Raw genomic sequence first — 27,483 nt, 5'->3', positions numbered from 1 at the left:
TATAATAGTAAAATGGCATCAAACGGAAAAGATGCCAGAAACTATTTCAAAGTGCTATGAAAACTAAAAGAAAGGAAAATGACAAAAGTTCAAATGTAATGTTAAATATCATAACACTTGGTAATGTTGTTTTTATCTGTTGATTGACCAAAACCAACCCCATCAAAGAAAAGAAACAAAAATTAGATTGAAAGCAGATTACACTCTAAACAGCTGGATTTACCACCAACTTTAGGCTCAGAGGTTTTCCGGTGACTGTTAATAATATTTTTCTTGTAGATATGCCAAATATTTAATATCAGTCATTGTTTTATTTTGTTAATTATGAAGATCATCTGCTGTTCCGGTGCATTCATTTGAGTTGGCACATATTTTTCTTCATTAATATTTTTCCAATACTCTTATTTATAAAAGCCCAAATATATACAGAATCTCTCTTCATCATTTATCATTGTTTCAATGCCTCCTTTGTGGCAACAGTAATATTTAGTGCAGAAATATTTTTACCTGACTTTCTGAATTGATCAAAATGATGCAAGAACTTCAGCCACAGTTGATTTTCCAGATTTAAAAGAATCGTTCTGGACTTGTTAAATGTTTCATTTGCATATCCCCGCCCATAATTTGATCTGCTTATTGATAAAGGCACACCAGTAAAATAAGTTTGTACCCGCCGGGAACTTGATTTTATTAACAAATCACTTTTCGCCTTCCTTAAAGATATGCTCTGTGTGTGAAAACCCGTTTGAATGGGTTTTAAACACGCAATCCTATTGGCCCTTATTGCTTTGTTCATAGCTGAAAAGTGGGACTGAGCGAAACAGTTTATAAAAAAAAAAAAATTGCAGAGGCAGATTAATATAAATTTTATAATATTAAGATACCAATCTAAACTACTTTTCTACCTAATAGATGTAAAAACAAAAACAAAAAAAAACTTGATCCTACAACTTTGATAAAATACTGTATGTTCACTGAGAGTCAAATAAAAGTCCAACTTTATCAATCGCCCTTTAAAAATGTACATGCAAATCAAAGCGTTTAACTCCTGGCGCCCCATTGTCATAATTTCTTCCATTTAATAACAGGAACTGGTACAAAGCTGATTTAATTATTCTTATTCAGATGGTGAGATCTAAAAACAGACATATTTGTTTTAACTATGCTGAGAGATTTCTAAACACAAAAAAATTGTTGTTCTAAATATGTTTTCATTACCATGTTACGTTTTACTGTCTTCTTGTCAGCATTTTATGGCATTTTTGAAATACTGTATATATATTATTATTATTAAACACCTGATATATAGAAAAGATTTTAAATGAAGCCTGAAGTGAAAATTATCCCCTTCACCTGAACCACCTATGATGTCCCTTGTTCAGCTCCATCCAATCAACTGGGGGCCACACCTTCTCCAAAGCCAATCATGTTTCAAGAACCCCTTTATCCAGCTCCTGGCCTAGCTTCTCTCACCCGCAAACAAGCAAACTTTCACCCACCTCCGCCCCATCTCCTCCCCCGTTCTCAGAATATTCTCAGTCTCACTCATCCTCTGGCTTATTCTACAACTAGTGTCCGGGCTCTAGAGGAAGACTACTCTCATCCTTTTCGAGGTTGCTCATCCAAGCGAATGTTCATTCATAGTATCAAAGTCTTCTGCCGGGGGGTCGAGCGCCAAATAACTTATTTCACTAATGTCTTTATCTGCTTCTGTCTCCTCAAACCACAGTTGGCCTCGGGTGAAGGCCGCTCCCACTGAGCCTGGGAGTTTTCCTCTCCACTTTCGCTACATGCATGCTCAGCGTGAGGGATTGCAGAGAGCCAATGAGTCCTTACAATCTGCTGGTTTTCCTTAGATAGAAATATTTTGAAGAATATGATTGTAGTACCTGTTTACATACAATGAATACTTTTGCAGCTTTTCTCTGTGTGAGTCTCTCCAGGTTGAAATCATAGTGTGTAAAGTAAAGTGAAATAGAATGTCTGACAGGAATAATGATGCAGTCGGCCTTCAGTTGTTTTCACGCAATTGTCGAGCAAAGTTTGTTTTATTAGATCACAATATTTGCGTGGAACGTGGCGCATGCAAGTTTCAGGCCATTTTGTGTCAACAGACTTGATAAATGACAGCCCACATCACATCACGATGTAAATCAAGCTAAAAAGCTCAGAAAGGACCTTCATCCTGCTCATTGGGGTAAACCTACACGTTTTGTCTTGATGGGTGAAAAGTGATTTTCTGTAACATACAGTCAGTCCTTGTAAACCAGCATTCACATTTTTAAGTGCTATCCTTTTACTTTTTTTTTTTTTTTTTTGCCGCTTTGCTTCCACCTGTTGCGGTGCACATCAGGCTTCCCCCATTGCTGACTAAGTAACTGCTCTTATGAGCCATGTTCCCTACTGTTTAAGCACTCAGTGTTGCTTTCAGTGTAATGAACGAGGCAGGCCTTGATCCGTGTCAAACGGCCGTTCTGCACCTCTAAAGACTGCAAACTTGTCCCAACTAGTCCATTCGCTATGCCACCTCTGAGGATATTATCCTTTTCCAATATCTAATTTTTCCTTTGACTCATTGCTAGGTTAGATTGATCAGGCAGTATAAAGTAAACAGAAGCAAATCTGTATGTTTTTTTTTTTTATTTATTGTTTAAACTTGAGGCCTAAATTAACCTAAATGCATTACCAAATGTCTTCCTACATGAGATGCAGGACTATTCATAAAACATCTATGAGTAAAGCCCCTCGAGGCACGGATCTAACGGCACACCTCTGTGAGGTGCTCAGATGTGTCTCACAACTCTCCCAGGAATGTCATCCTTGCCCTGTTTCTTTCTAACGTCTAAATAAGGAACACTGACTTTAACTCATGAGGCCCGCACTGTTTTATATGTTTTTGGGGTTCTTTTACAGCCTCCTACAGTATATGAGTTATTGGTGCTCTCTTTGAGTAATTTAGGTATTCCAGACAATCTTGGGAAGGTTTACTGCTGTTCTGTGTTTTTTCCAATTATTGGAAAATGATTCCCACTGTGGTTTGCAGAAATGTTTGTCATACTGATTTATGTAAATTTGTTGTTTTTTTTTTTATCTATTGCTGAATTTCTTTATTTTAAGACATGATTTGGTGGTTGGAAAAAAAATTGTCCTATTCATTCATTGATTCTATAGTAAAGGCATAACTTTGTCTGATATTAATATTAGCTGCATGATGAGAAATCTGTATGGGTGTAAATGGTGTGGATAGTCAGCTAACAACAACACTTACTGATACTGAAGAGTAGCAGGGCCTTCATGCAGAGGAACTCCTCCTGTGTAATCTGCAGCAGCACAAACTCCTGGGACAGATGTCTCATCCGCATGCAGTGCTCATACATGGTGGAGATCTGCATCCGATGTCTGCAGAAGTAAAAAGGTCAGAGAGTGAGAGACAGCGACTAATGGGAATGGCTCAATTTACAAGAGGTTAGGACATTTTCTCCATAATGAATAACTGTTGAAAGGAAAGCATGTCAGAGGTTAAACCCATACCAATCACAGATTGTGAATCAAATTTACAGGAACAGGTTCCCATACTGTAATCTTTGACATCTAGTGTAAAAAGGCTAAAACCACACACAGTATTACCATACTGTCCCATCATCTATCATTCGCATGAAGTGAAAGAGAAATGACAGAATTTTCAGTGTTCACCTCATCTCAACAAGCCACCAGATACATTACAGTCAAAGTTTGTTAGCTTTGTTGAAATGAAACTATTCAGTCTTTATTACAAACTTCATTCACATTTATAAAGCTGTGCAGACAAAAGCAAAATGAGATGAAATAGTAATTGGAATAGAAATGTCACGCGAAAAAATCCAGCTGAAAGAAAATGAAAGATAAATGTGCTCTGTCTCTCTGAAAACCAATATACAGTCATTTTAAAGTATTCAAAGCCTTTTCCTTAGATTTGATCAGCTCACACCACTAACTTCAGTGCATGTCAGACTAGCATAAAGCAATCTTTAAAAGTTAAATTGCATTAGTTGTTTCCTGAAAAACAATTAGCTGCATTTACAACATTAAGTCTGTTGTATACCAGCTTTACACATTAAGACATCTTAAGATTATTCCTGCATTCTGGAAAAAAAAAAAAAAAAAAAAAAAGAAAGAAACACACTAAATTTAGATAGTTATTATTTGTCAAAAGACATTTTTTCCAGATTCTGAATTACGTTCAGGTGTGGACCAGTGGCATCGCCTGGCCTGGACGTTCCCGACTCTAACTCCTAATGATTCTCATCAAGCTAATCTTTTTTTTTTTTACTTAGGAAATAATAAAAAACTGAGCCTTCCTATGTAATTAAATGATAAGAAGTTTTGTAATTTCCAAGCTCTGATGAATGCAACACAAGCAACAACGCTATGACCAAAGAGGAGTTTGTGTGAAATCGGACACTCGTCCATGATTTATTGGCCATTAGCGCTGCTATTATTTAGGGTCATAAAAAAAGAAAGTTGGAGAAAGAAAGAGTATAATATTTCTGTGGTGGCTGGCAGTGGGCAGAAAAGGGCCACTATGGAACAGGCAAACAAAGAAGTTATCAAAATTATGCGAATATCAGGCATCTCATTCATGATGACAAAATGATGTCAAGCTGGAAACGGACCAAGCATAACTTGTAGAAGTAGAAAACGCAGCTGTTTCCACATTTTCAAAGCCATTTGGTAAGTGGTGATGGTATGGTCTGGTAGCGAAACGTAGCAATTCAATTCAAGTCAATTGAGTTTATTTATATAGCACCAATTCACAACACATGTCATCTCAAGGGACTTTACAGTTCACCAGATCATACAGTCAAACTGATTCAAAGTTTTCCATCAGAGGAAAACCAGTTGAATGCATTAACTCATTGAATCAAATACAATCCCTCACACTGAGCATGCTTGTAGCGACGGTGGAGAGGAAAAACTCCCTTTTAACAGGAAGTAACCTCCAGCAGAACCAGGCTCAGTGTGAGCGGCCATCTGCCGAGGCCGACTGGGGTTCAAGGAGACAGAAGCAGAAATACAAACACACAGCCAGGCAGACGAGCTCCGAGCCAGCTCCCATGTCAGAGGATGAAGAGAGCACATCCAGCCAGTCACAGTCAGAGAAACAGGACTACACTGGAAAACAGGCAGATCTCGTAGCACCAGGAAGACACCAACTTCAGCACACAATTACCAATCACATTGCAGTGAGACAGCTACACTGTGTTTAAACCTCACACTTGCTTTTCAATCGCGGTGTGGTTTTCATAAACTCTGCTCATAGTTAATTTCATTCCTTCCACCTCATGTAAGATTATTTAAAACTTTGTTTAATTTCTCCCAAAGATATCTCTATCTTATATACCAATTCTTTACTATCAGTGATTATATTCAAGATCCATTCTAAATATGAATTGATACCCACCAGCAGGTTGGAGTTTGATGTGCAGTTAGAAGAACGTGTATATGTTAGGGCAGTGTATTCTCATTATGAGTTCGTATGAAATCGTACGAAAAGTTATGCACCGTAATTTCGTACGTTTTGGACGTTTTTTTCGTCGTATGCACATTCGCATCTAACGCACCATTCACGAATATAGAATATAAATAACAATTAGCCCTAACCTTGACCCTAACCCTAAGATATTAAACAGAAAGCAACGTAGTTAGAGACATGAATAAGTGATGATTGCACTGTTTTTCCCAGTTTTACGTCCGTCCGCGGATCTGCTTTTTTTTTCTGTCTGCCAGCGCATGCGCACTGATGTGGTTTTTTTTAGGAAAAACGTCCAAAACGTACGAAATAGTGTGCATAACTTTTCGTACGATTTCATACGAACCGATAATGAGAATATGTTTGTTAGGGATGTCCCAATCCAATATTAAAACAGGATCATGTCTGATATTAGCCTTAAAACTAATATCAGATAGATATATCCGTTTCTATCATTATTTTCATTATGATCGAAACACTCTGCTTCTGTTCAAAGTTTTATCGGTTAATTTTAAATGGGTCAGACGTTTTCATACCTTTTTTGTTGACTTTTTTTCCCTTATTTTAGTGATATTAGTTGATCAAGCCTGATATGATCCATACTAATATTGTATCAGGTCAACGTCGGTATTGTATTGAAAATAAAAAACTTGTATCCGGACACCCCTTGTGTTTGTTTTCCTTTCACTTTACAAGTTTGCACGACTTTCAGCAGAGGCTTGGGGTGTAGTGAGACAAAATGTCGAAAAGTGAGAGAAAACGCAGTTAGGTATAAAATTCTAACTTTATAGAGTTACAGAGAAGACTGCATCAAAGCCTCTAAGGTTCAGCAAGTATAGTAAAATAAAAAATACTGGAATCTGCACAACACGGACTTTCTTCCTTCTTTGTGGGGGTCTACTTCTGTGGGACATATTTTATTTATTGAGCATAAAAGCACAACCTGTTGAACCAATAAATTTTAAAATACTGCTAGATTTTTTTCCCATTGGTCTTTTTTAATAGTCACCATAAATATACAAACCAGGCTATGAAATTCCTAAATTAATGTGGGGTGACTATCCATCTCAAGTTTAAGTGGACCACATGCTGTACATTACATGTGTTTATATTAGGATAGAAACATTCTGTCTGGATAAGACTTAAAAACTCTGAAAAGCCTGATATCTGAGGAGAAACCTCCCACTAAAAAGCTCTTGCTCTCATAAATTATGGCTGTTTCCCTAAGATATGTTGTAATGATTGTGTTGGCAGTTTGTGTAAAAGGAATTCAGGCTGGTTCCGGTCGTCTTTAGCTCTCTTTATTTCTACCACTGACTGTTTTAGCAGCTGTAAAATAGAGTTACTAGATGCTCAACAAACAGGGCTGGATTCACAACTTCTGTTTTTAGCTGATACTATGAACCCTCTCCAGCTGTGTTTAAACATCCTGTTTATAATGCTGAGTAAAACTACAGTTTCCTAAAGGATTTATAAATTTGGTTTAAGTTAAACAGGGCTGTCAGCACTATAAAGAACACCTATTGCAATATTCTTATGTGCAAAATCACAGAAACATTTGGCAGGCTATATTATTTAAAGTGTCATGAATTAACGGGAGCCGTCAAATAATTTATTTGGCCAGTTGGATTAACTTTCACAGCGCTACATGTCCGCATCTGCTGTTGATTTTAGTGACAGAGACCCTAATGCTCACAGAGATTGGCGAAAACATAAAAAAATTTCCAAGGATAAAATGGAAAAAAGGAGTTGTGAGGAAAATGTGAGTTAACAGTAAAATTCAGCATCAGCCTTGCATTTTCTTCTCATATCCAGCTTAAACTATAAGTAATTGTCTTCTGCATTACTTAATCTGTCTCTTAATTACCATTTGAGAATTGTTGGACCAGTGTACAACATCATTGCAGTTCATTGTTTGTGGAAACTCGTCTGTGACAGCTCATTAAGGTCCAGACCAATAGCAAACTGTCTAAAACCCTAATGAACACCTTAGTCTATTATTCAATGTTTAGGTATGGTTTTAGTGCAACAAAAATTAATTGTCTTTTGTTATGTAAATTGCAAACTGTGAAAGTATGTATTCTAGTTCAGCTCTAAATAAATTGTGATATTTTCTGCTGCTTGGCTGATTGACAGATTCATCTGGAGACTTTGGGGCCATTTCATGAACTCATTGCACAGCTTGAGATTTTTCTCCTTTGATAACCAAAGCAACTAGAATTACATTTTGTAGTGGAACCATTATTTACAACATTTTTGTCAATATTAGGAAAGAGTATAGAATGTTATAAGGAGGAATTTCAATCATGGATGTCAGTCAGTGATCATCTCCTTGTATTTGATATTTATAATGAACAATGTGATAATATAGAGCATGACATCAGCAATATCTATAAGGAGATCAACTAAGGCTTAAAAAGGGGATCAAATGTATAAAGATGACACGAATGTTGTCTATGATTCCTTTATGAACTTATTATAGTTTTTAATTTTTGTTTTGTTGTTACGTGTTTTCTGTGTATTTGTGAACTTGTTGTTGTTTTATTTTATTTTTGTATGGCTGTAATTATCGGAGTTGAATAAGTAATCCATTATTGAAAATGAGGGCAGAAAATATACGTTTTTTTACTTATTTTTGCTCCTTTTCTTTCCTTCATGATTTCAGTTGTCAACTGCACAGGTTTCGTTATGCTGCTTTCATTTAATTAATAGATGAATAAAACAAATAAAAAAATAAATAAAAAATGTAAGCCATGAATCAAAACTATGGAAGCCGTGAGCAGTTGTGTCCCTCTGATACTCTTTCACAGTGGTTTTCTTGAGAAAACAAGTAAATTTTCTCATTATCTAAAGATAACAAAAGCCATTTTCTCATGATAACAAGATGATTGGTGTGTGTTAAAACTGATTACATCCTTCAATACCACAACAGAGAGGATTTATAAGTATAAGTAATGGCAGCCTATGTGTAATTCTGTAAAGAATCCCGTGTTTAACTTTAAGGTAACGAGGCAACGTTGTTGGTTTGATGATTTGTTTACACTTGTGATTCATAAGCAATTAGACCTATGCCTGTGGCGCCTTAGCACTGGGTGTTTTCTGAACAGCACCGGTGTTATGCCTGTAAAAACTATAAGATGCATTAACCCCAAAAATGAGTCCAGATTTAAGATTCTCATTAAAAAGGCAGGCAGATTTGTTTCTACTATATTCCATGCAATCCAATCATCCACCACAACCTGACAATGAGAGACAACTATGTGCACCGCAGGCATGGATGGACTGGGAATCCAAGGCTGTTGGCCAGCCTCATTCATTACTCATACAGGTTAATCATCTCGTTATCTTGAGAAATCAATAACTGTTTTCTCTTGATAACGAGATAATTATTATCTTATCTGACCGTGATAACGCGATATGTAGTTATGTCATTATCTCGAGATGACAAAGAAAAAAAAAAGTGGAGAACGGCCGATCTCGGCTTCCGTAAAATACTACAATATAGTTAGCAAAAACATTAATATATTGGTTTACAGTATCTAATTGGTAGTTTTTATAAAACAGACGATAAATAAAAACACTGCCAATTAGCAAATAATTCTGATATACTAATCAGTATTTAACGATTAGTATATTAGAATTTAATAGAAATCAATAGAAAACAACAATGTATGATGTACATGTAGAAAAAGTACCTAATATGTACTTTTATAAAAAAAACTTTTTATCCAAGATGAATGGAAATAATAATAGTCCTAAAACATTTTCGCAAACTGTCAAATCCCCCTCTGCTAACTCTTGAACTTTTGAGCTTCTTTCTAATATTTCTTCCACAGATGTGTAACATATAGTGTTTTCTATGAACATTTTATCTCCTATATATCTTTATTTGGCAGGCTGTTCACAAACACCATCTTCTAAACCTGGATAAAGCCACAACCTTTAATTCCATCCTCAGTTTGAGCTGTTAAGATGAGACTTGACTTTAACAAGTCAGCAGGCGCACCCACTTAGTTTCTACTCCTGGCTGCAGATTTAATAGAAAAATCTTCATGCCACATATTTAATCTTTTTAATTCAACAGAATAAATTCCCAGAAATTTGTAACACAGCATTCATGTTTTGTCTTTGATAAAAAGTGATAATTATGGACAATTTTCAGAGCTTTTACTTTTGGGTGAAAAACTGTTACTTACTCGTTAAAGACAAGGTCAGGAGCAAAGTAAAGCATCCTGCCATTGACGTTCTTGTAGGACCTCCATACCAGAGCAAAGACCATCACCCCCATCCACGACTGCTGGATGACAGTCATCTGGTCATCCACATGGAGATTTCTGAAACCTTAGGACAAACGTTGCAAACAATTATTGTTTTGGAACATTATAAAAACAGGTCAACAGAAAGATTATTGAAGGACCATGTTTAAGTCATGTATTTTTTTTTTAAGAAATACTTGTTACACCTTCTTTACACGTATTCTACCTATTAATGTCTAGTCCAGTTACATACTTAAACCAGTTTAGATTATTTATTCTCCAACTTCAACAAGTTACTATGCAAGACAAACAAAAAAACAAAAACATTGGAATCCTCCAGGGGTGGATTTTAATGCTGTAATGCTGTATCTTAATTCTTTGGCTGATGAAAATGTAATCATCATTTGTCTCAGATTTTAGTGCATTAGTGTCACGTCTTCATTCCTGCATAAATTAGCCATGAAAGTTGGGCAGGATCACTTTGACTGCTTGCCTATTGCCTCCAACAAATGGAGACGGTTTTGGATGAACACAAAACTGTGAAAAGAGAAGAACAGTGGGGAAAATTGAAGAAGAAAGAGGAAATAAGTTGGAACCTCTAATATACCATCTTCATCTCATCACATACTGAATGGCTAAGGAAATCTTTTCTACTAGTAAACTCATAGGAACTACTACACTTCTGGCCAAGATTCCCCTGCAGGATCTAGTTAAGAGGTAGAAAGAAAAAGCTAACAAGTAAGGAACAGTATACTATAGCATGATTCAAACTGCGGTTTGATACCCCAAAATAAACAATATGACGCACTTATTATGTTTCTACTGAGAATCTACTGAGAATTAGTAAATATAGCCATGTTTGTGTCAAAATTAATCTTAAAATTAATAATGCAGCTGTAGTGGAAAAGCCCCAGAGGTTTGTTAGAGAACATCGTGAAAGCCAAGGAACACCACAAAGGTCAGAGAAAGAGTTACAGAGAAGTACAGTACTTTGAAAATGTATTGCACAACTGCAAACCTGCTGAAACATATTCGTCCACCTAAACTAGCAGGCTGGACAGAAGAGCATGTTCTCTTGAAGAAGAGCAGCCAAAAGGCTCATGGTAACTCTGAAGGAGCTGCATGCATCCACAGCTCATCTGGGGGACTGTGTTGGTAGGAAAATTGCCTGTTATGCACTACATAAATCGGTTAACAATTTGCCATTAGTCAAGCAAATACATAGTGTAGAAGGGGGTGGTCTGGTTAGATTAGACAAGAAGAACATTTTTGTCAAACAGGAAACACAAAAACTAACTTTACCCATAAATCTATAAAGACTATCCCTGCTTATAGACATGGTGGTGGCAGCATCATGTTGTTGGGAACTTTTCTTCCACATGAATCGAACAGTTGGGAAAAGACTAGGGGAGGACAATCATTCAAGAAAACCTATGTGTGAGGTTCACTGTTAAACTGGACATTTAGACTAAAACTACAACAGGCAGTACAATCAAATGATTAAGAAAGAGTTGAATTGAATTGCTAAGTCATATATAAACTTGAATATTTAATGAAAATCTGATTGAGTTCCTGTAATTTTCCTCAAAACAACTGGACAAACATGGCACTCTCTAGAGAAAAAAGGCCGAAACTATATAGATACATAGCCCCACTTGTACATATGCATGTGAACTCTTTGAAATCCGTATTTGGGCAAACTTTTAAATCCATTTCTGTTCCGCTTAATAAAGCGGGCCTGCAGCCAAACATAACCTGCTTTTACAATCAAGCACAATGGTCGCATGCTACAGGTGCTGGTCATAAAATTAGAATATCATGAAAAAGTAGATTGATTTCAGTAATTCCATTTAAAAAGTGAAACTTGTATATTATATTCATACATTACATACAAACTCATATATTTCAGATGTTTATTTTGTTTAATTTTGATGATTACAAATGACAACAAATGAAAATCTCAAATTCATCATATCAGAAAATTAGAATATTGTGAAAAGGTTCAAAATTGATGGCCCCTGCCATCAGCTAATTAACTCAAACCACCTGCAAAAGCCTTTAAATGGTCTTTCAGTCTAGTTCTATAGGCTACACAATCATGGGGAAGACTGCTGACTTGACAGTTGTCCAAAAGACGACCATCGACACCTTGCACAAGGAGGGCAAGACACAAAAGGTCATCGCTAAAGAGGCTGGCTGTTCACAGAGCTCAGTGTCCAAGCACATTAATAGAGAGGCGAAGGGAAGGAAAAGATGTGGTCGAAAAAAGTGTACAAGCAAGAGAGATAACCGCACCCTGGAGAGGATTGTGAAACAAAACCCCTTCAAAAATGTGGGGGAGATTCACAAAGAGTGGACTGCAGCTGGAGTGAGTGCTTCAAGAACCACCACACACAGACGTATGAAAGACATGGGTTTCTGCTGTCGCATTCCTTGTGTCAAGCCACTCTTGAACCACAGACAGCGTCAGAAGCGTCTAAAGAGAAACAGGACTGGACTGCTGGTGAGTGGTCCAAAGTCATGTTCTCTGATGAAAGTAAATTTTGCATTTCCTTTGGAAATCAAGGTCACAGAGTCTGGAGGAAAAGAAGAGAGGCACTTCATCCACGTTGCTTGAAGTCCAGTGTAAAGTTTCCACAGTCAGTGATGGTTTGGGGTGCCATGTCATCTGCTGGTGTTGGTCCATTGTGTTTTCTGAGGTCCAGGGTCAACGCAGCCACATACCAGGAAGTTTTAGAGCACTTCATGCTTCCTGCAGCTGACCAACTTTTTGGAGATGCAGATTTCATTTTCCAACAGGACTTGGCACCTGCACACAGTGCCAAAGCTACCAGTACCTGGTTGAAGGACCATGGTATCCCTGTTCTTAATTGGCCAGCAAACTCTCCTGACCTTAACCCCATAGAAAATCTATGGGGTATTGTGAAGAAGAAGATGCAATACACCAGACCCAACAATTCAGAAGAGCTAAAAGCCACTATTAGAGCAACCTGGGCTATCATAACACCTGAGCAGTGCCACAGACTGATCGACTCCATGCCACGCCGCATTGCTGCAGTAATACAGGCCAAAGGAGGCCCAACTAAATACTGAGTGCTGTACATGCTCATACTTTTCATGTTCATACTTTTCAGTTGGCCAACATTTCTATAAATCCTTTGTTTTTATTGGTCTTCAGTAATATTCTAATTTTCTGATATGATGAATTTGAGATTTTCATTTGTTGTCATTTGTAATCATCAAAATTAAACAAAATAAACATCTGAAATATATGAGTTTGTATGTAATGTATGAATATAATATACAAGTTTCACTTTTTAAATGGAATTACTGAAACCAATCTACTTTTTCATGATATTCTAATTTTATGACCAGCACCTGTAGAAGCTGTTCCTTGCAAGTTTAGTTAAAAGCAAAAATAAACTCAAATGGAAGAGAATTTTCTAGGTGACACATGAAGCCTTTCCCTGAGAGCTTCTTGCTTTTTACGTAAAAACTATGAAAATATGTGGTTGTGCATCTTTAAAATAATAGAAATTTGGCAAATACAAGTATTTGAAAATAACCAGAGTAATGTTAGCAAAGAATGTTATTGAGCTACTTCCAGCTGAATAAACAGTTTGTTCTTACTGTAACTGGCATTATTCAATCAACTGAAAAATCCAAACAACATAACATTAAATAATTTGTACTACATTACTGAGCAAGCTAAAACATAATTAATTTGGTTGGCACCCTGTAGGGTTTGCTGTGTAAGGCTCGCAATTAAAGACATAAATATACTACACAGTGGAGAAAACACTATAAAATGTAGGATTGTTGTCACAGAGGGGGGTAGATAGGAAACATTGAGACAAAATGAAACACATCATTAAAATGCAAAAAACATTTTAAGAAAACTAAAAATAAACTGCGATGTCTTGAACCTCAGTGTATTCTTGTTAATACACAAATCAATAGTATCTATAAGAATTCTGTTACTTTAACTGATTTTAATAAAAAAAAAAAAAGTGTTGGACATTGTGCTTTCAAATCAAAGATAAAACTACTTGACATTTTAGTTTGGTGGTTTGGTTTTTACAGGCAACCAGAGAGTTGGTTTGAGTGGCAATGAGAGCTCTATGTGCTTCTTGTTCAATTTTACGGCTGTACGCCCATGAAGCTTTCCCCACTGTCTTAAGCATGCACAGAAAATCTGTAGAGTGGTAATGGCAGTTTGTATTTGAGGTGTCAGTGTATATGGACCCAAATTCAGAATGGTGGCATCAAATCCCACATGCATGACCCATGTATATTGACCCATATCGGTTATCAGAGAATGTGAAGTTGTATCTGCCAGAAACATACTAAGGCAGAAAATTGGCCACACTTGTTTGGAGCCTTTAAATATGTTATGGGGCTCTTGGCGCTGCTATGAGCATTGTGTTCAGTTGCTGCTTTGGCTGTAGCCACAAGAATCTCACCAAACAGCAAAAAAACAAAAAACAAAACAACAATCTATGAGATCCATTACATGTACCATGGTCTGCATCGTAGCACCTCAACCTTAACCTGGTTTAGCATAGGCTATATATCAGTGGCGGCTGGTGGAGTTTTCTCCATGGGGGGCTATAAATTCAAAATAAAATCTTCTATACCTTTGTATTGCAGAGGAGCTACTGTGCATGTAGAACTTTTAACAAGGGTCAATGGACACAGATATCTATGCCCCAGGGGGGAAATACGTCATGAATCCAACGAAAAATTGAATGACGCTTTACTACTCATTAAAGATCAAATATGTATCTTGCAGATCTAAGAAATATATATTAATATATTTGGAAATATTATAAATGTTCATTTCAAATTAGATTATACAAAAAATAATTATATTTTTAATGTCTTAATCAGGGTGGGGGAGAGCTCTAGCGCCCTCCATTGGCCAGTTGTCACTGATATATATATATATTAGTGCTGTCAATCGATTAAATTTTTTTAATCGCGATTAATCGCATCAATGCCTGAGTTAACTCGCGATTAATCGCATTTTAATCGCAAATTTTTTTTCTGATTGAAAATCATTTAAATACTCTCGATGACATAAATACATACAGGCTAGGTTTGTGCCAATGTTCTTTTTTTAAAATGAAAACAGGTCACAGACACTGATTTATGCCATAGAAACATATGGCAAGAAGATGGGGAGGCATGTAGCAAAAAATAACAAATATGTAGCCCTGAAAACAGGCTGATGTAAAAGACAGTCTTTACAGTTAATACAGTCTTTTGAACAAAGACAAGCATTTTACCCTACTGCTATAAAATGTAGTACAGTTAACATTAGATGTTAATTAACCAAGATAATAATGAACAATTTTCAATCAATACATCAAAATCAATAGACCGACATTACTAGATGGAGGTAGTCTATGCTCTAGAAAGTTACTTTTCAGCCTCTTAACAAAAATGAGAACACACACACACACACACACACACCCACTCACACACACGATACCGACCTGTGGCGTACACAGACAGCAATAGTGCCGTAGCAGATTCCATTTCACCTCAGTAATCTGTTTTCTCAGCGTATTTCAGGTTGCTACTAGTTACCAGACGCTCAACTTGTTTGTTGGTGGTGGGGCTTAAAGAAAAGGCACTAGCGTCACCCAGTGTATGAGCGTCTTTTTTCCTTGAGGAGCTCCGCTCTCGAAGCCTATGAGAAATGCATAGACTGGGGGAAAATAGCCCCGTCTTCCCGCAGGCTGCAGCGGGATGTAAATGGAAAATTGTACCATAAAACCACATAGCGTTAATCTCACGTTAAAAAAATTATCGCCGTTAAAATAGCCTCGCGTTAACGCGATAATAACGCGATAATTTTGACAGCACTAATATATATATATATATATATATATATATATATATATATATATATATATATATATATATATATATATACTGCATATAGTATATACATTACTTTTAACGATCAGAACAGGACAGGTGGACCCAGAATTCAAACCAGACAACCAGTGTGAAGCTTGACACAGTTTATTGAAACAAAACTGCTGCAGGTAGTGTCAGCGACTAGTGCAGGAACCTCTGGAAGCAGAGAAAGAGGATTGGTGACCAGGTTAGCTTTAAGATGTGCATCAATTGCAAACATAATGGTCACTAACCTTCTCTTAGTCCTCAGTGTGGGAAGAACAATGAGGTTAGGTTTGAGCAGGTTGACAGTACCGCCAATGTTGCTGTCACTGGCCAGCAAGTTCCAGAGATTAACTCCAGCTGAGTTACGATGATCCATGATCAGGCAGAAGGTCAGAACCGTCAAGACAATAGCAGCCAGGAGGAACAAGAGGACAAACACGAATCCGTAGTCGGGGTGAAGTCCAGTGTCAAAGCAAGGTGATCAGAAATACAATGAAGCATCAGAAGGATATCCAGGATGAGGTCGAAAAACAGTTCCAGGTTAGGCAATGGGCAGGCACACAAATAGATCAGGGTCATGCAGAACCGGCAGCTAGTTAGGTCAGAATGGGGTTCAGACAGGCTCAGAAACAGGGACAGATCAGGTCATGCAAGTAGGCAGGAAGTCAGGAGTCAGAATGCTGGAATAGATCTCACCAATGGCTTAAAAATAACCTAGCACTGATGTTTGGTATGAAGGCTGTTTATATACAGATAGTTGTAGGTGGATCAGATGAGTAGTAGTGAGAATGGGGCGGAGCTGAGCAGATGTGTCTTGTGAGGAATCACACCTGCATCAGTGCGTCATTGCCTAGACCATGACAGACCCTCCAACCTTAAGGGAGGGATCTAAAACCACTTGGGCTGATCGGGATGTTCCAAAATTCACAAATCAGGGTCTTGTCCGGTCCGTATCCCTCCCAGTCTACTATATATTTGGTGCCCCCTCATCCTGGACCTCAGAATGCTTCTAACATTGTAGACGGGGTCACCATTGATCAGTTGGGTGGTTGGAGGGGAGTCTGGAGGCAGGTACAAATCTGGAGGAGGGAACTGGTTTCACAGTACACGTGAAAGTCGGATGGACCTTCATGGTGCAAGGAAGCTGAAGATAGGAAATGGGCTGATGAAATGAGGTGCCAGCTTCCGACTGTCAATTCTCAAAGGCAGATCCTTAGTAGAGAGCCAAACCTTCATGAAGGACAGAAGGTGAAACAGCGAACTCAGCAGTAAGAGTAGAGGAGGGGGGTTCTGTGTTTATATAAACAACAACTGGTGTAAAAATGCTATATCGGTCATCAGCTTCTGCTCTCCCGACTTCGAGTTTCTGACTGTTAACCGCAGACCATTCTATCTCCCCAGAGAGTTCACTGTGGCTAGCATCATTGCTGTTTGTGTCCCCCCCACCGCTAATACATAAGAGGCCATGAAGATTCTTTACTAGTCTATCTCTGAGATTCAATCTGCACACACAGAGGGCATTATTATCATGGCTGGGGATTTTAACCAGGCTAACTTGAAGACCTCGCTCCCTCATTTTTACCAACATGGGGACTTTGCAACTCTGGGACAGAACACTCTGGATTAAGCCTTCATTAACATCTAAGATGCATTCAGAGCATTCCCCTGCCCCCATCTTGGGTCATAAGATCACCTATCTGTCATGTTAATTCCTGCATACAGGCCGCAGCTAATGCTCTGACTGGAACATGTTCAAAGCTGCAGCTTCATATGAAAACAAGATTAATATTGATGAGTATGCCATGACTGTGTTAGCCTATATCAATAAATGTATTGAGGACTTCAGCACCACTAAGAACATCACCACCTGGGCCAACGAACGACCCTGAATGAATGGGGAAGTTAAGAAATCGCTTAGAGCACGGAACTCAGCTTTCAAGTCTGGTGATAGAGAGGAACTAAGGACATCCCGTGCCAACTTGAATTATCACATCAGCAAAGCCGAATCACAGCCGGAAGATCGAGGATCTCTTCCACGATGCCAGCAACACCAGGAGGATGTGGAAAGGAACACGAGCAATCACAGATTACAACACACCCTCCCCTATGGTGGGTGTAGCTGATGCTGACTTCCTACCTGGGCTAAACAACTTTTCTTGGAAAGTTTGAGACACTCAACAGCACTCCAGCAGTGAAAGCTGTTCCACATTTGGTACAGGAGTCACTCAGTCTTGACACAGCTGATGTGTTGAAGACTCTGAAGAGAGCCAACCCATGAAAGGCCCCAGGCCCAGACGGCATACTTGGGTGTTCAAGGGGTGTGCAAGTCAGCTGGCTGGTGTCCTTACAGACATTTTTAACACCTTGCTGGACCAATCCCTAGTGCCAACATGCTTTAAGTCTGCCACCATCATTCCGGTCCCAAAGAAGCCTCAGGTCACCTCACTCAATGACTACCGGACTGTTGCACAGACTCCCATCACAATGAAGTGCTTCGAAAGGTTGGTTAAAGAACACATTGTCCCCAGTCTCCCCCCAACATTCGACCCATTCCAGTTTGCCTACCAACAGAAACGAACCGCTGAGGATGCAATCTCCTCTGCTCTTCACCTGACCCTAGCACACCGACCCTAGCACACCTGGAGTAGAAGAACACTCACGTGTGGATGTTGTGCCTGGACTTCAGTTCAGCTTTCAACATCATCCCACAGCATCTGATAGGCAAACTGAAACAGCTGGGTTTTAATACACCCCTTTGCAATTGGCTGCCAGACTTCCTCACAAACAGACCTCTAGCGTTATCACCCTAAGCACAGGCTCCCTTCAGGCCTGCATCCTGAGCCCCCTGCTGTTCACTCTGACAACACATGACTGCGTCCCTAGATTCACCACCAATCAGATTGTGAACTTTGCAGATGACACCACGATTGTGGGCCTGAGACGACAACGATCATGACTGCAGAGAGGTGGAGCAGTTGGTGGACTGGGGCAGAGATAACAGCCTGATCCTGATCGTGGTGAAGACTAAGGAGATCATCATCGACTTTAGAAAGAACTGACCCAACCACGCTCCAGTGCTCATCAACAGCTTAGGTGCAGAGGTGGTCAGCAGCACCAAATTCCAGGGGGTGCACATTACAGACAACCTCACATGGACTATAAGCACCACCTCACTGGTCAAAAGGGCACAGAAGCCCTTGTACTTCCTGTGGAGAGCCCACCTGCCCCCATCCATCCTCACGACCTTCTACAGAAGCACCATAGAGAGCGTTCTGACCAGCTGTCTCACTGTGTGGTGTGGAGGCTGCAGCACCTCAGACTGGAAGAAAGTAAGAAGAGTGGTGAGAACAGCAGAGAGGATCATCGGGGCTCCTCTTCCCTCTATTAAAGACATTTCATCCCGGTGCTGTGTGTCCCGAGGTCGTAACATCATTAGTGAACCCTCACAACCCCACCATGGACTGTTCTCCCTGCTGTCCGCTGCAGTGTCAGCAGATTCTGCAACAGCTTTTCCCCCACTGCCATCAGACTGCTGAACTGTTAGAAAAAATCTCTAAATCAAGTCGCAGACTCTGCATCACTTTGATAACACCAAACCAAAATACTGCATATTTGCACCATATATATTTGTCTTGAAATGCTCTGAACTTCCATATGATTGCGTTTTGCACCATGTTTTTTCTTCCATACTGTTTGCATTTGATCACAGCTGCACTCTATGAAATGGAAATTTTGTTTCACTGATAAGATGCTGCTCATTTACTGTCTGATTGCTATACAAAATGGAATTTAGTTTTGTATACACTATGTGTTAACAAAATGACAATAGTTGTCTAAGTCTAATCAGGTGCAGGAATCTTCAGACAATTGACGGCCTTGGTGACATCTGCGTAATAGTCTTTTTTAGCATCTCTCCGGGCTCGCTGGCACCTCATGGCAGATAGTCGGGCAGACGACAGCTTAGAATCCCTCTCCTGGACAGTGAACACTGGCTGTTGAAACCCATACGCAAAGTAAAATAGAGAGAGATCAGTGGTGCGGGATGGAGAAGAGTTTATGGCATGTTTGATCCATGGCAGCTGGTGTGCCCATTTCATTGGATCATGATGACATAAAATGCACATATTAGTCTCTACTTTCTGGTTGGCCTTGTCTGTCTGCCCATCAGTCTTTGTGTGGAAAACCAACACCAAACTGACAGAGATCCCCAGCTTGGCACAGAACTCCTTCCACTACTGAGCTTCGAACTGGCAACCCTTGTCAGACACAATGTCCATAGGGAGACCGTGCAAGCAAAAAAACTCTCTGGCCAGAATGTTTCCCATCTACTTGGCAGTGGGAAGTTTGGGCAGCGGAACCAGATGGACCATTTTGGAGAAATGGCCGATGATGGTGAGGAAGACTGAGTTGCCTTCAGAGACAGTGGGTATCAAGATATTGTTACCATCTAGTCCAAGGACTTGGCGGGAGGCTAGAGAGGGAAGAAGCTTACCCCTAAGTGCCTGGCAAGTCCCTCATCCATATAACACAGTATGTGCTCCTCAAACAATAATGCGGAAAAAGTTTGAGACTTAGCAGGAAAATAAGAATGATCGGTAACAACTCTGGGGAGATAGACAGTTTAGTACGACTCAGTAGAGTTCTCCCCCACCTCTTTTGAGCTGGCCTTTTAACGGGCAGTTCTTAATGTGGTGACCATCACCACAACAACAAAGACATAAGTTGAGCTGATGTTGTCAAAACGCTCCTCCTTGGAAATACGTGTCCTTCCAAGCTGCATGGGTTCCGGCTCAGTCCCCTGGGTGGGTGAAGAAACATCAGCTGGTGCAGGTGTGATCGGTCTGGAGTTGGTTGATGTCATCTGCCTCAATTCTCTGCAACGTTCCATGAGCCGGAGGTCGATCCTTGTGGCCAGGTCCTCTAGCTGCTTTGAAGTCTTTAGAAAGTCAACTCATCGTTAATCCTCTTGTTCAGTCCTATGATGAAAACATCCATCAAGGTGTCTTTGTTCCATCAACTGTCAGATGATAAGAGATGATAGTCTATGATGTATTCTACCACTCATTGTTCCCCTGTTAGATGGACAACACAACAAGGTAAAACAGGGCTGAACATACGCACTAGTTCCTGAGAGAAAGCCTGGTAAGAGTGACAGATGCTAGAGTTGCTCTGGCACTCGGAAGCTAATAGGGACATCCCATAGGCGATCTTACAGCGTTCAGAGGGATAACACGGAGGCTGTGACTCAAAGTCAATTTCACATTGAGTGAGTAAAGCCCTGCATTGATCAGGTTAGCATGTGAATGATTCAGACAGTGATAGGTGTGGCTCTTGACTAGCCTGAGCAACATGAAGTGGCGTGCTAACAGAGGCGAACATATGTGGAAGTGGCTTAATGGGTAAAGCCTGGCCATGTAAGTGGGATAAGAATACATGGATGCCAGTTTCAAGTTGTGAAATGGATTGTTCTACACCTGCTCACAACTGATTGTGTGGTGATGAGTCCATGTTGGCTCAGTTTATTCTGTAATGATCAGAACAGACTGATCCAGAATTCAAACCAGACAACCAGTGTGAAAGTTTAACAGTTTTTTTTAAAACAAAGCCGCTTCAGGTAGTTTCAGCGACTAGGGCAGGAACCTCTGGAAACAGAGACAGAGGGTTAGTAACCAGGTTAGCTTTAAGATGTGCATCAATCACAAACATAATGGTCACTAACCTTCTCTTAGTCCTCAGTGTGGAAAGAACCATGAGGTTAGGTTTGAGCCGTTTGACAGTAGCACTGATGTTGCTGTCACAGGTCAGCAAGTCCCTGAGATTAACTCCAGCCGAGTTACAATAATCCATGATCAGGCAGAAGGTCAGAACCGTCAAGACAATAGCAGGCAGGAGGTACAAGAGGACAAACCAGAATCCATAGTCGGGGGTGAAGGCCAGGGTCAGAGCCAGGTGACGAGAAGTCCAATGAAGCACCAGAGGGCAATCCAGGACGAGGTCGCGAAACAGTTGCAGGTTAGACAATGAGCAGGCACACAAATAGATCAGGGTCAGACAGAACAGGCAGGCAGTCAAGTCAGACAGGGATGAGGCAGGCTCAGAAATAGGGACAGGTCAGGTCAGGCAAACAGGCAGGAAGTTGGGAATAAGAATGCTGGAATAGATCTCACCAATGGCTTGAAATAATCTGGCACTGATGTTTGGTCTGAAGGCTGGTTATATGCAGATAGGTTCAGGTAGATCAGACGATTATTTTGGAAAGCGATTAATCTGTTAAATCTTTTTTTTGATTAATCCATTAATAATTGGATAGCGAAAGATTCTTTATGAAAATAAACCAGATGAAACCCAAACTTTTTCACCTGAGGAATTCTGGCGAGAGTATACTGTCAGATGAAAAAAAAAATCTTAAATTCACAATATTTATATATTTTTTTTACAATCTTGGTATAATTACGGGTCTAAATGGGTTGCTCTGTCAGCTAAAGGCATGTTTTACAGTCTCTACACTCCACTTAATTAGTTGACGATTATTTCAATAATTGATTAATCACAATTAATCCAATTAATTGTCTCAGACCTAGCTGAGATCATGACATATATATATTCTGTTAAAAGGAAGTTTGGAGTCATATTGTCATATTTAGCAAGTGTGAGGGAGGGGAAGGATTTCAGTGGAAGAAAATACCCGCAAGGGAAGAAGCACACATAACACCAAATTGTGCATAGCCTGAGTGCAAGGAAAGTGAAATAAATGCAGTATTTGTTTTGGTTGAAGTTTGAATGTAAATATATTGGTGTCAGGTTTGTGTTTCTGTTATGTTTTTTTCTTTTGAGTATCTAGTTTTGCTTTGCACCTTGTTTTCTAGTTTAAGTGGGTTAATTCTTAGTATATTGTGTTCTATGGTTTTTTCTCAGTTACTGTCTTAGTCTTGGTTCTGTTATGTTATCTTGGGGTGTACAGTTTTTTGCTTTACTCCTTGTTTTCTAGTTTTTAGTGGTTTAATTTTTATTTTTCTTGTGTTCTCTGATTAATTCTTAGTTACTGTTTCAGTCTTGGTTCTGTTTTGTTTTCTTTGAGTATCCATGTTTGCTTAAAGGGTTTATTTGTTTAAAGGGTTTAATTATTATTTAGTTGTGTTTTTCTGGTTATTTCCAGTCTTCCAGCTTTTTATTTGTTGCCCTCTGCTGCGCTTTTATGTTCTCATTTTTTCCCTAGCTCTTTTCCTCTCTTGCTCTGTGCACACCTGCTCCCAGTTTCCTCATTAGTCCTCTCTTTGTCTCGGTCTCCTTTAAAAGCCCTCTCTCTTCAGTTCCTCTTTGCTGAGTCCTCGTCAAACCTCTTCAATCTTCCTCCACTTCGTCTCTCTGAGCCTTCCTCATTGAGTTTGATTCCCTGATGTCTCCATGGTTTTCTGGTTTGTTTTCTTCTTATTTTTTTCATGTTTTGAATTTTTGATTTTTGGACTCCTGGTTTCATGTTTGTTTTTTGGACTTTGTTTTCATTTTGGATTTTGGATTCTTGGTTGCCTATTCATTTGGACTTTGTTTTTCAGTTACTCATCATTAAATCTATTTACAATTCACCTCTGCCTTCCTGCCTCTGCTTTGGGTCAACAATCCACAAACAAATCCTGACAATTGGTCACACTGCACTGCAAAAACGGTCTAGATATGAGTAAAAATATTTGAAAGTGTAATTACCCTTAATTTGAGTAGGTAAAAAAGATGATCTGCCAATGAAATGAGTATTTTCACCCTTAAAGGAAAAGTCAGGTCAGCGAGGAATAACCAGTGAGTAATTATCTATACCTAAAACTAATACATTCACAGTGATTTAATTAATTTAACGTTCATCAGTAAAAAAAAAATAAGAAAAAAATTCTTTCTGATCATTGAGTCCTGGAATGGCCATTTTTGCCCAAATATAATGACATCTTCCAGCAGTGACGTTACGGTGCGGTAAGCCAAAGGTCATTCTCCCCGCGTTACAAGAAAAATCAATGGGAACTACTAGACACATCTGCAATCAACCACAATTATTTAAGATTTCAGGGGAGGACTTTACCATTGAAATTTACGAGAGCTATAGTTAAACTGACATTGCCCATGTGCATGGCAGTTGGATGTTGTAATACATCGGGTAAAAGTGGGGGGAAAAAATGGTTATTTCACCTTTCTGATTTATGATCCTCCACGGGCTTGTTGTTAGATTGACAGCTTTAAGAGGGAGGAGTTGCCATCGAACTTCTGGCCAGACAAAAAATATATCATTAATCCGTTACTCTCTGCTTCTGATCTGCGATGGTCGTCGCCATCATGGATAATAGCGCATTGTGACAAACACCAGCGCGGCACTGGGACTTGCTTAACAGCCGATACCGCACCATGACATCATAAACCGGTAGGTGGCCGTAGTGTTCTTTGACAAACATGGATGTCTCCGGTAAAGAGAATTTAAATGAAATTACTCTTTATTAAAAACACTTGTCATTTATTGAAAAGTATGTGATAATTTCATACTTAAAGTATTTTCAGAAGTTTGTATTCTGAATGTGACCGGACTTTTCCTTTAAAATAAGATGATTACACGTAATGTGTTTGAAATAAGGGACTGAAGATGTTTTATTTTTAATTTTAGGTGTAAATTGTTTTATCTTATTGGCAAATTGTCTCAATTCAAGACAAAAAATTTGCTTATTTAAAGGGGAAAAAATGGTTTTTTGCAGTGTGTAAGAGGGAAGCTTCAGAAATGTGATAAATGAAGAGGGATTATGAGAGGAAGAATGAGAGGAGACTGAGGAATTAAATGTCCAAGAGTAAATATACACAGATTACTACATGGATCTTTAAAAAATGTATTTCATGATTCCCAGCTGTGGTGTTATTCAGTCTTAGTGATCATTTAAAAAACACAAAGCCAAATGTCGATAATTTCAGTAATACCCCCTGGGTAAAGAACTTTGTCCAAGGGTAACAATTAACTACATAACAATCTCTGTATGAATAATTGTGTCCTACCTGGTAATCCCTTAGCCCATTTGACCACTTTGACCAGCTGTCTCTCCCCCAGTTCATTCAGGCTGGTGAGCAAGCCAGCAGCTGAGTCTGGTTGGCCGCAGTCATGTCCGGCGTTAACCACCTCAGGCTCAATGGACTCAAGGATGTTCAGGAAGACCATCTGGGAGTTCATGTTCGGACCTGATTTAGGAGACATGTTGGGAGGTACTTCTGCTGCTTCCTGTACAGGATGATCTTCTTCTGGGCTCTTCTGTTGTCCAATCTTCTTTAGTTTTCTTGCTACAAGCAGAAAAAGGAAGAACAGTAGGCTTAATTGTTTTATGAAAAGAAACAAATTTACAGGAAAAACTTCAAACCGCAGAATTTGACCTAAATTTAGCCATCTAAATTCAGATCAAAAATAATGTGACAGATTTTGCATTTTAAACACAGACATTTTTTAATTCAAATAATATATTAGTATTATTTATTTAAGAGTTAAAGCCACACTGGTGAACTGTGGAGAACAAAACTGGTAATGGGATTTTACCACCAGAATGATGAAACCACCCATATCTTTCCTATTAAAATCACAATCTTGCAATAAATAGTTTGCCATGGTTTTAGGGTATTTTGTGTGTTTAGAAATATCTTTTTTAGGTATTGTTTTCTTAAGTATTTTATCTCTTATAATAGTTATCTCCCTTTATATGTCTTTTTTCCCTATTACTTACTCACAACCTATCTTCTGATATGTTCCGTAGTCCAAATTTTAAATGTATCGCTTCTTGCCATAGAATAAGAAGGGATATGGGGTGTTTGTAAAGTAAGAAACAGGACCCTTGTTGCAACTTTTAAAGATTTATGTGCAAATCATTCACTTATTTTCAGAATAAACTCAGCTAGTCTTTGAAATCCTCAGAGAATTTTTGGGAAAATCAGAGTTCAAACAGCACAGCTGAATAAAGGAAAGTTTTGTTTGGGGTAGGGTTATAAAACACTATCTCAATTCTGAGTATCCCACATCATGTCATTTGAAAATACATTAGTTTAAGCATAAATCAAAGCAAAGATTAAAAATAAAACAGTAGCCAACACGCCTCCTCTGGAGGAGCCGCAGAGATGCACGATTCAAGATGTAGAACCGGTTAAAATGACAACCACAGGAAATAAACCTGTTGTTTAACACAGTAATACATCTCTCCATGGGTGGCTATGCATGGCATTACCTCAAAAATTATTTTTAATTTGCAGAGATTTGAATTAGCATTAATTCCTATCCTCTGGCAAATAAGTTTCATACGGCATGCCTAGGATGTTGTTTTATTAATACGCTGCTATGACAAGCATGTGATGTGTCACCAGAAAGTACTACAAAAAGGCATGGTTAATGGTTTAGTTTTGGTTATTAGAAGATAAAATGTCAGTTTGAATAGCTTTGAGGATTAAAGCAGAAGGAAAAATAAATATCTCATACAGATACAGACATGTTTAAATGCATTATTTTATACTTATTGGTCCAAGCTTCGCCTAATCTCACTATAAATACAAATGTCTTATTTGCATTTATTTCCACAATCTCAATTTTTCTCACTCTAATTGTATTTATGACTATGTCTTTCCTTCTCTTAGACTGCCACACATACGTTGTTTTTTTATTGACTACTGCCAAGCAAGTACTCAGACAGCAATGCTATGATATATCTGCAAATATTCAATATTAGAGGCAAATTTTAATAAATGTGACCCTAAAGAAGGGTGCCAAGAAAATCTATACTACTGAAAGAAAGTTGTAAGTTGTTTATCCTAGGATTTGTCTTTAAACTAATCAGTTTGAATCCAGATCCTGCCTCCTGCACATCTGTGTTCTGGTCTTATGCTTCTTTTTTTATCGTAAAACAGCATGTTCCATTTCTTAGTAAACTATATTTCGATTGTGGACTGTAAGGCCTTTAAAGTAATTTTAAAAGAACTATCAGTTTTCTTTATCAATCCACAGTAGGGATCAAGTAATATGTTTTCAGGTAATTAATCATATTTAATTTGCCCGAAACCTCCTGAACAGATGGGCCTCATCTAATAGAAGGCCCAAACATCATTCTGTCAGTTATGTTTGTTAAAAGCTTTATCAGCGAAAACTCTGACCACTTCAGTCCCACATTTTTACTCCTTTAGACTTTGAACTGCATGTATCGAAGGCTTGAAAAACAGTGGCACATTTGTTTGTTTAAAAAAAAAAAACAGTGTTTTCCATTTCCAGCTATAATCAGGAATCAAATTATTTCCAAAAAATTCAAAAAATCCTGCAGCATCTGGTTGAAAATGACATCCGGTACTCAAGAACCTAATTGGACTTCACTTTTTTTTTTTTTTTTTTTTGCAATAAAGAGGATTATCATTATGTAAGAGCTATATGGGAATAACAGAACAAGATGCTTAGCATTTGGAAAATACTCATTCACAAGTAAGTATTCATGACTAACAATGATTCACCACATGCAATCTGTGACAGCTTTTTTACCAACTGCAGACAGATTCAGCTTCTTTTTGTTTTCTGTCTTTTTCGGAATGAATGAAAATAACAGCAAAATAAAAATGGTTACTATGTCCAGGGGGCAAGTTACGAACAACCACTTCTGTTGTTCTAATGCTTCTAAATCCAAGTAGAGGAAAATGGCCGTAGCCTTCTGATATAATTCAAAAACAATCTGCTGAAGAATTTAAAAACAATGAAATAGGTGAATTTTCCTATTATACATTGTTAAATAACTAATCAGTTAATTAAAGGGGCAAATAACCTTTCATTAT

At 38.6% G+C, this 27,483-nt stretch overlaps 1 protein-coding gene across 1 annotated transcript in view; it reads right to left on the bottom strand.

The window, feature by feature from the left end:
- The window catches only part of LOC119785693 (androgen receptor-like), a 51,825-nt gene that overhangs the window by 3,014 nt on the left and 21,328 nt on the right, over positions 1-27,483 (bottom strand). The window contains exons 4-6 of the mRNA XM_038288460.1: positions 24,697-24,975; positions 9,706-9,850; positions 3,269-3,399 (exon numbers count right to left, since the gene is read on the bottom strand). Coding sequence (XP_038144388.1) covers positions 3,269-3,399; positions 9,706-9,850; positions 24,697-24,975 — 555 coding nt within the window. The remainder of the gene's footprint in view (positions 1-3,268; positions 3,400-9,705; positions 9,851-24,696; positions 24,976-27,483) is intronic.

This window comes from Cyprinodon tularosa, unplaced genomic scaffold (assembly GCF_016077235.1).
Source record: "Cyprinodon tularosa strain WSP-4 unplaced genomic scaffold, ASM1607723v1 ctg256, whole genome shotgun sequence".
Lineage (NCBI taxonomy): Eukaryota > Metazoa > Chordata > Actinopteri > Cyprinodontiformes > Cyprinodontidae > Cyprinodon > Cyprinodon tularosa.
This window is presented reverse-complemented; position numbering and strand designations above follow the sequence as displayed.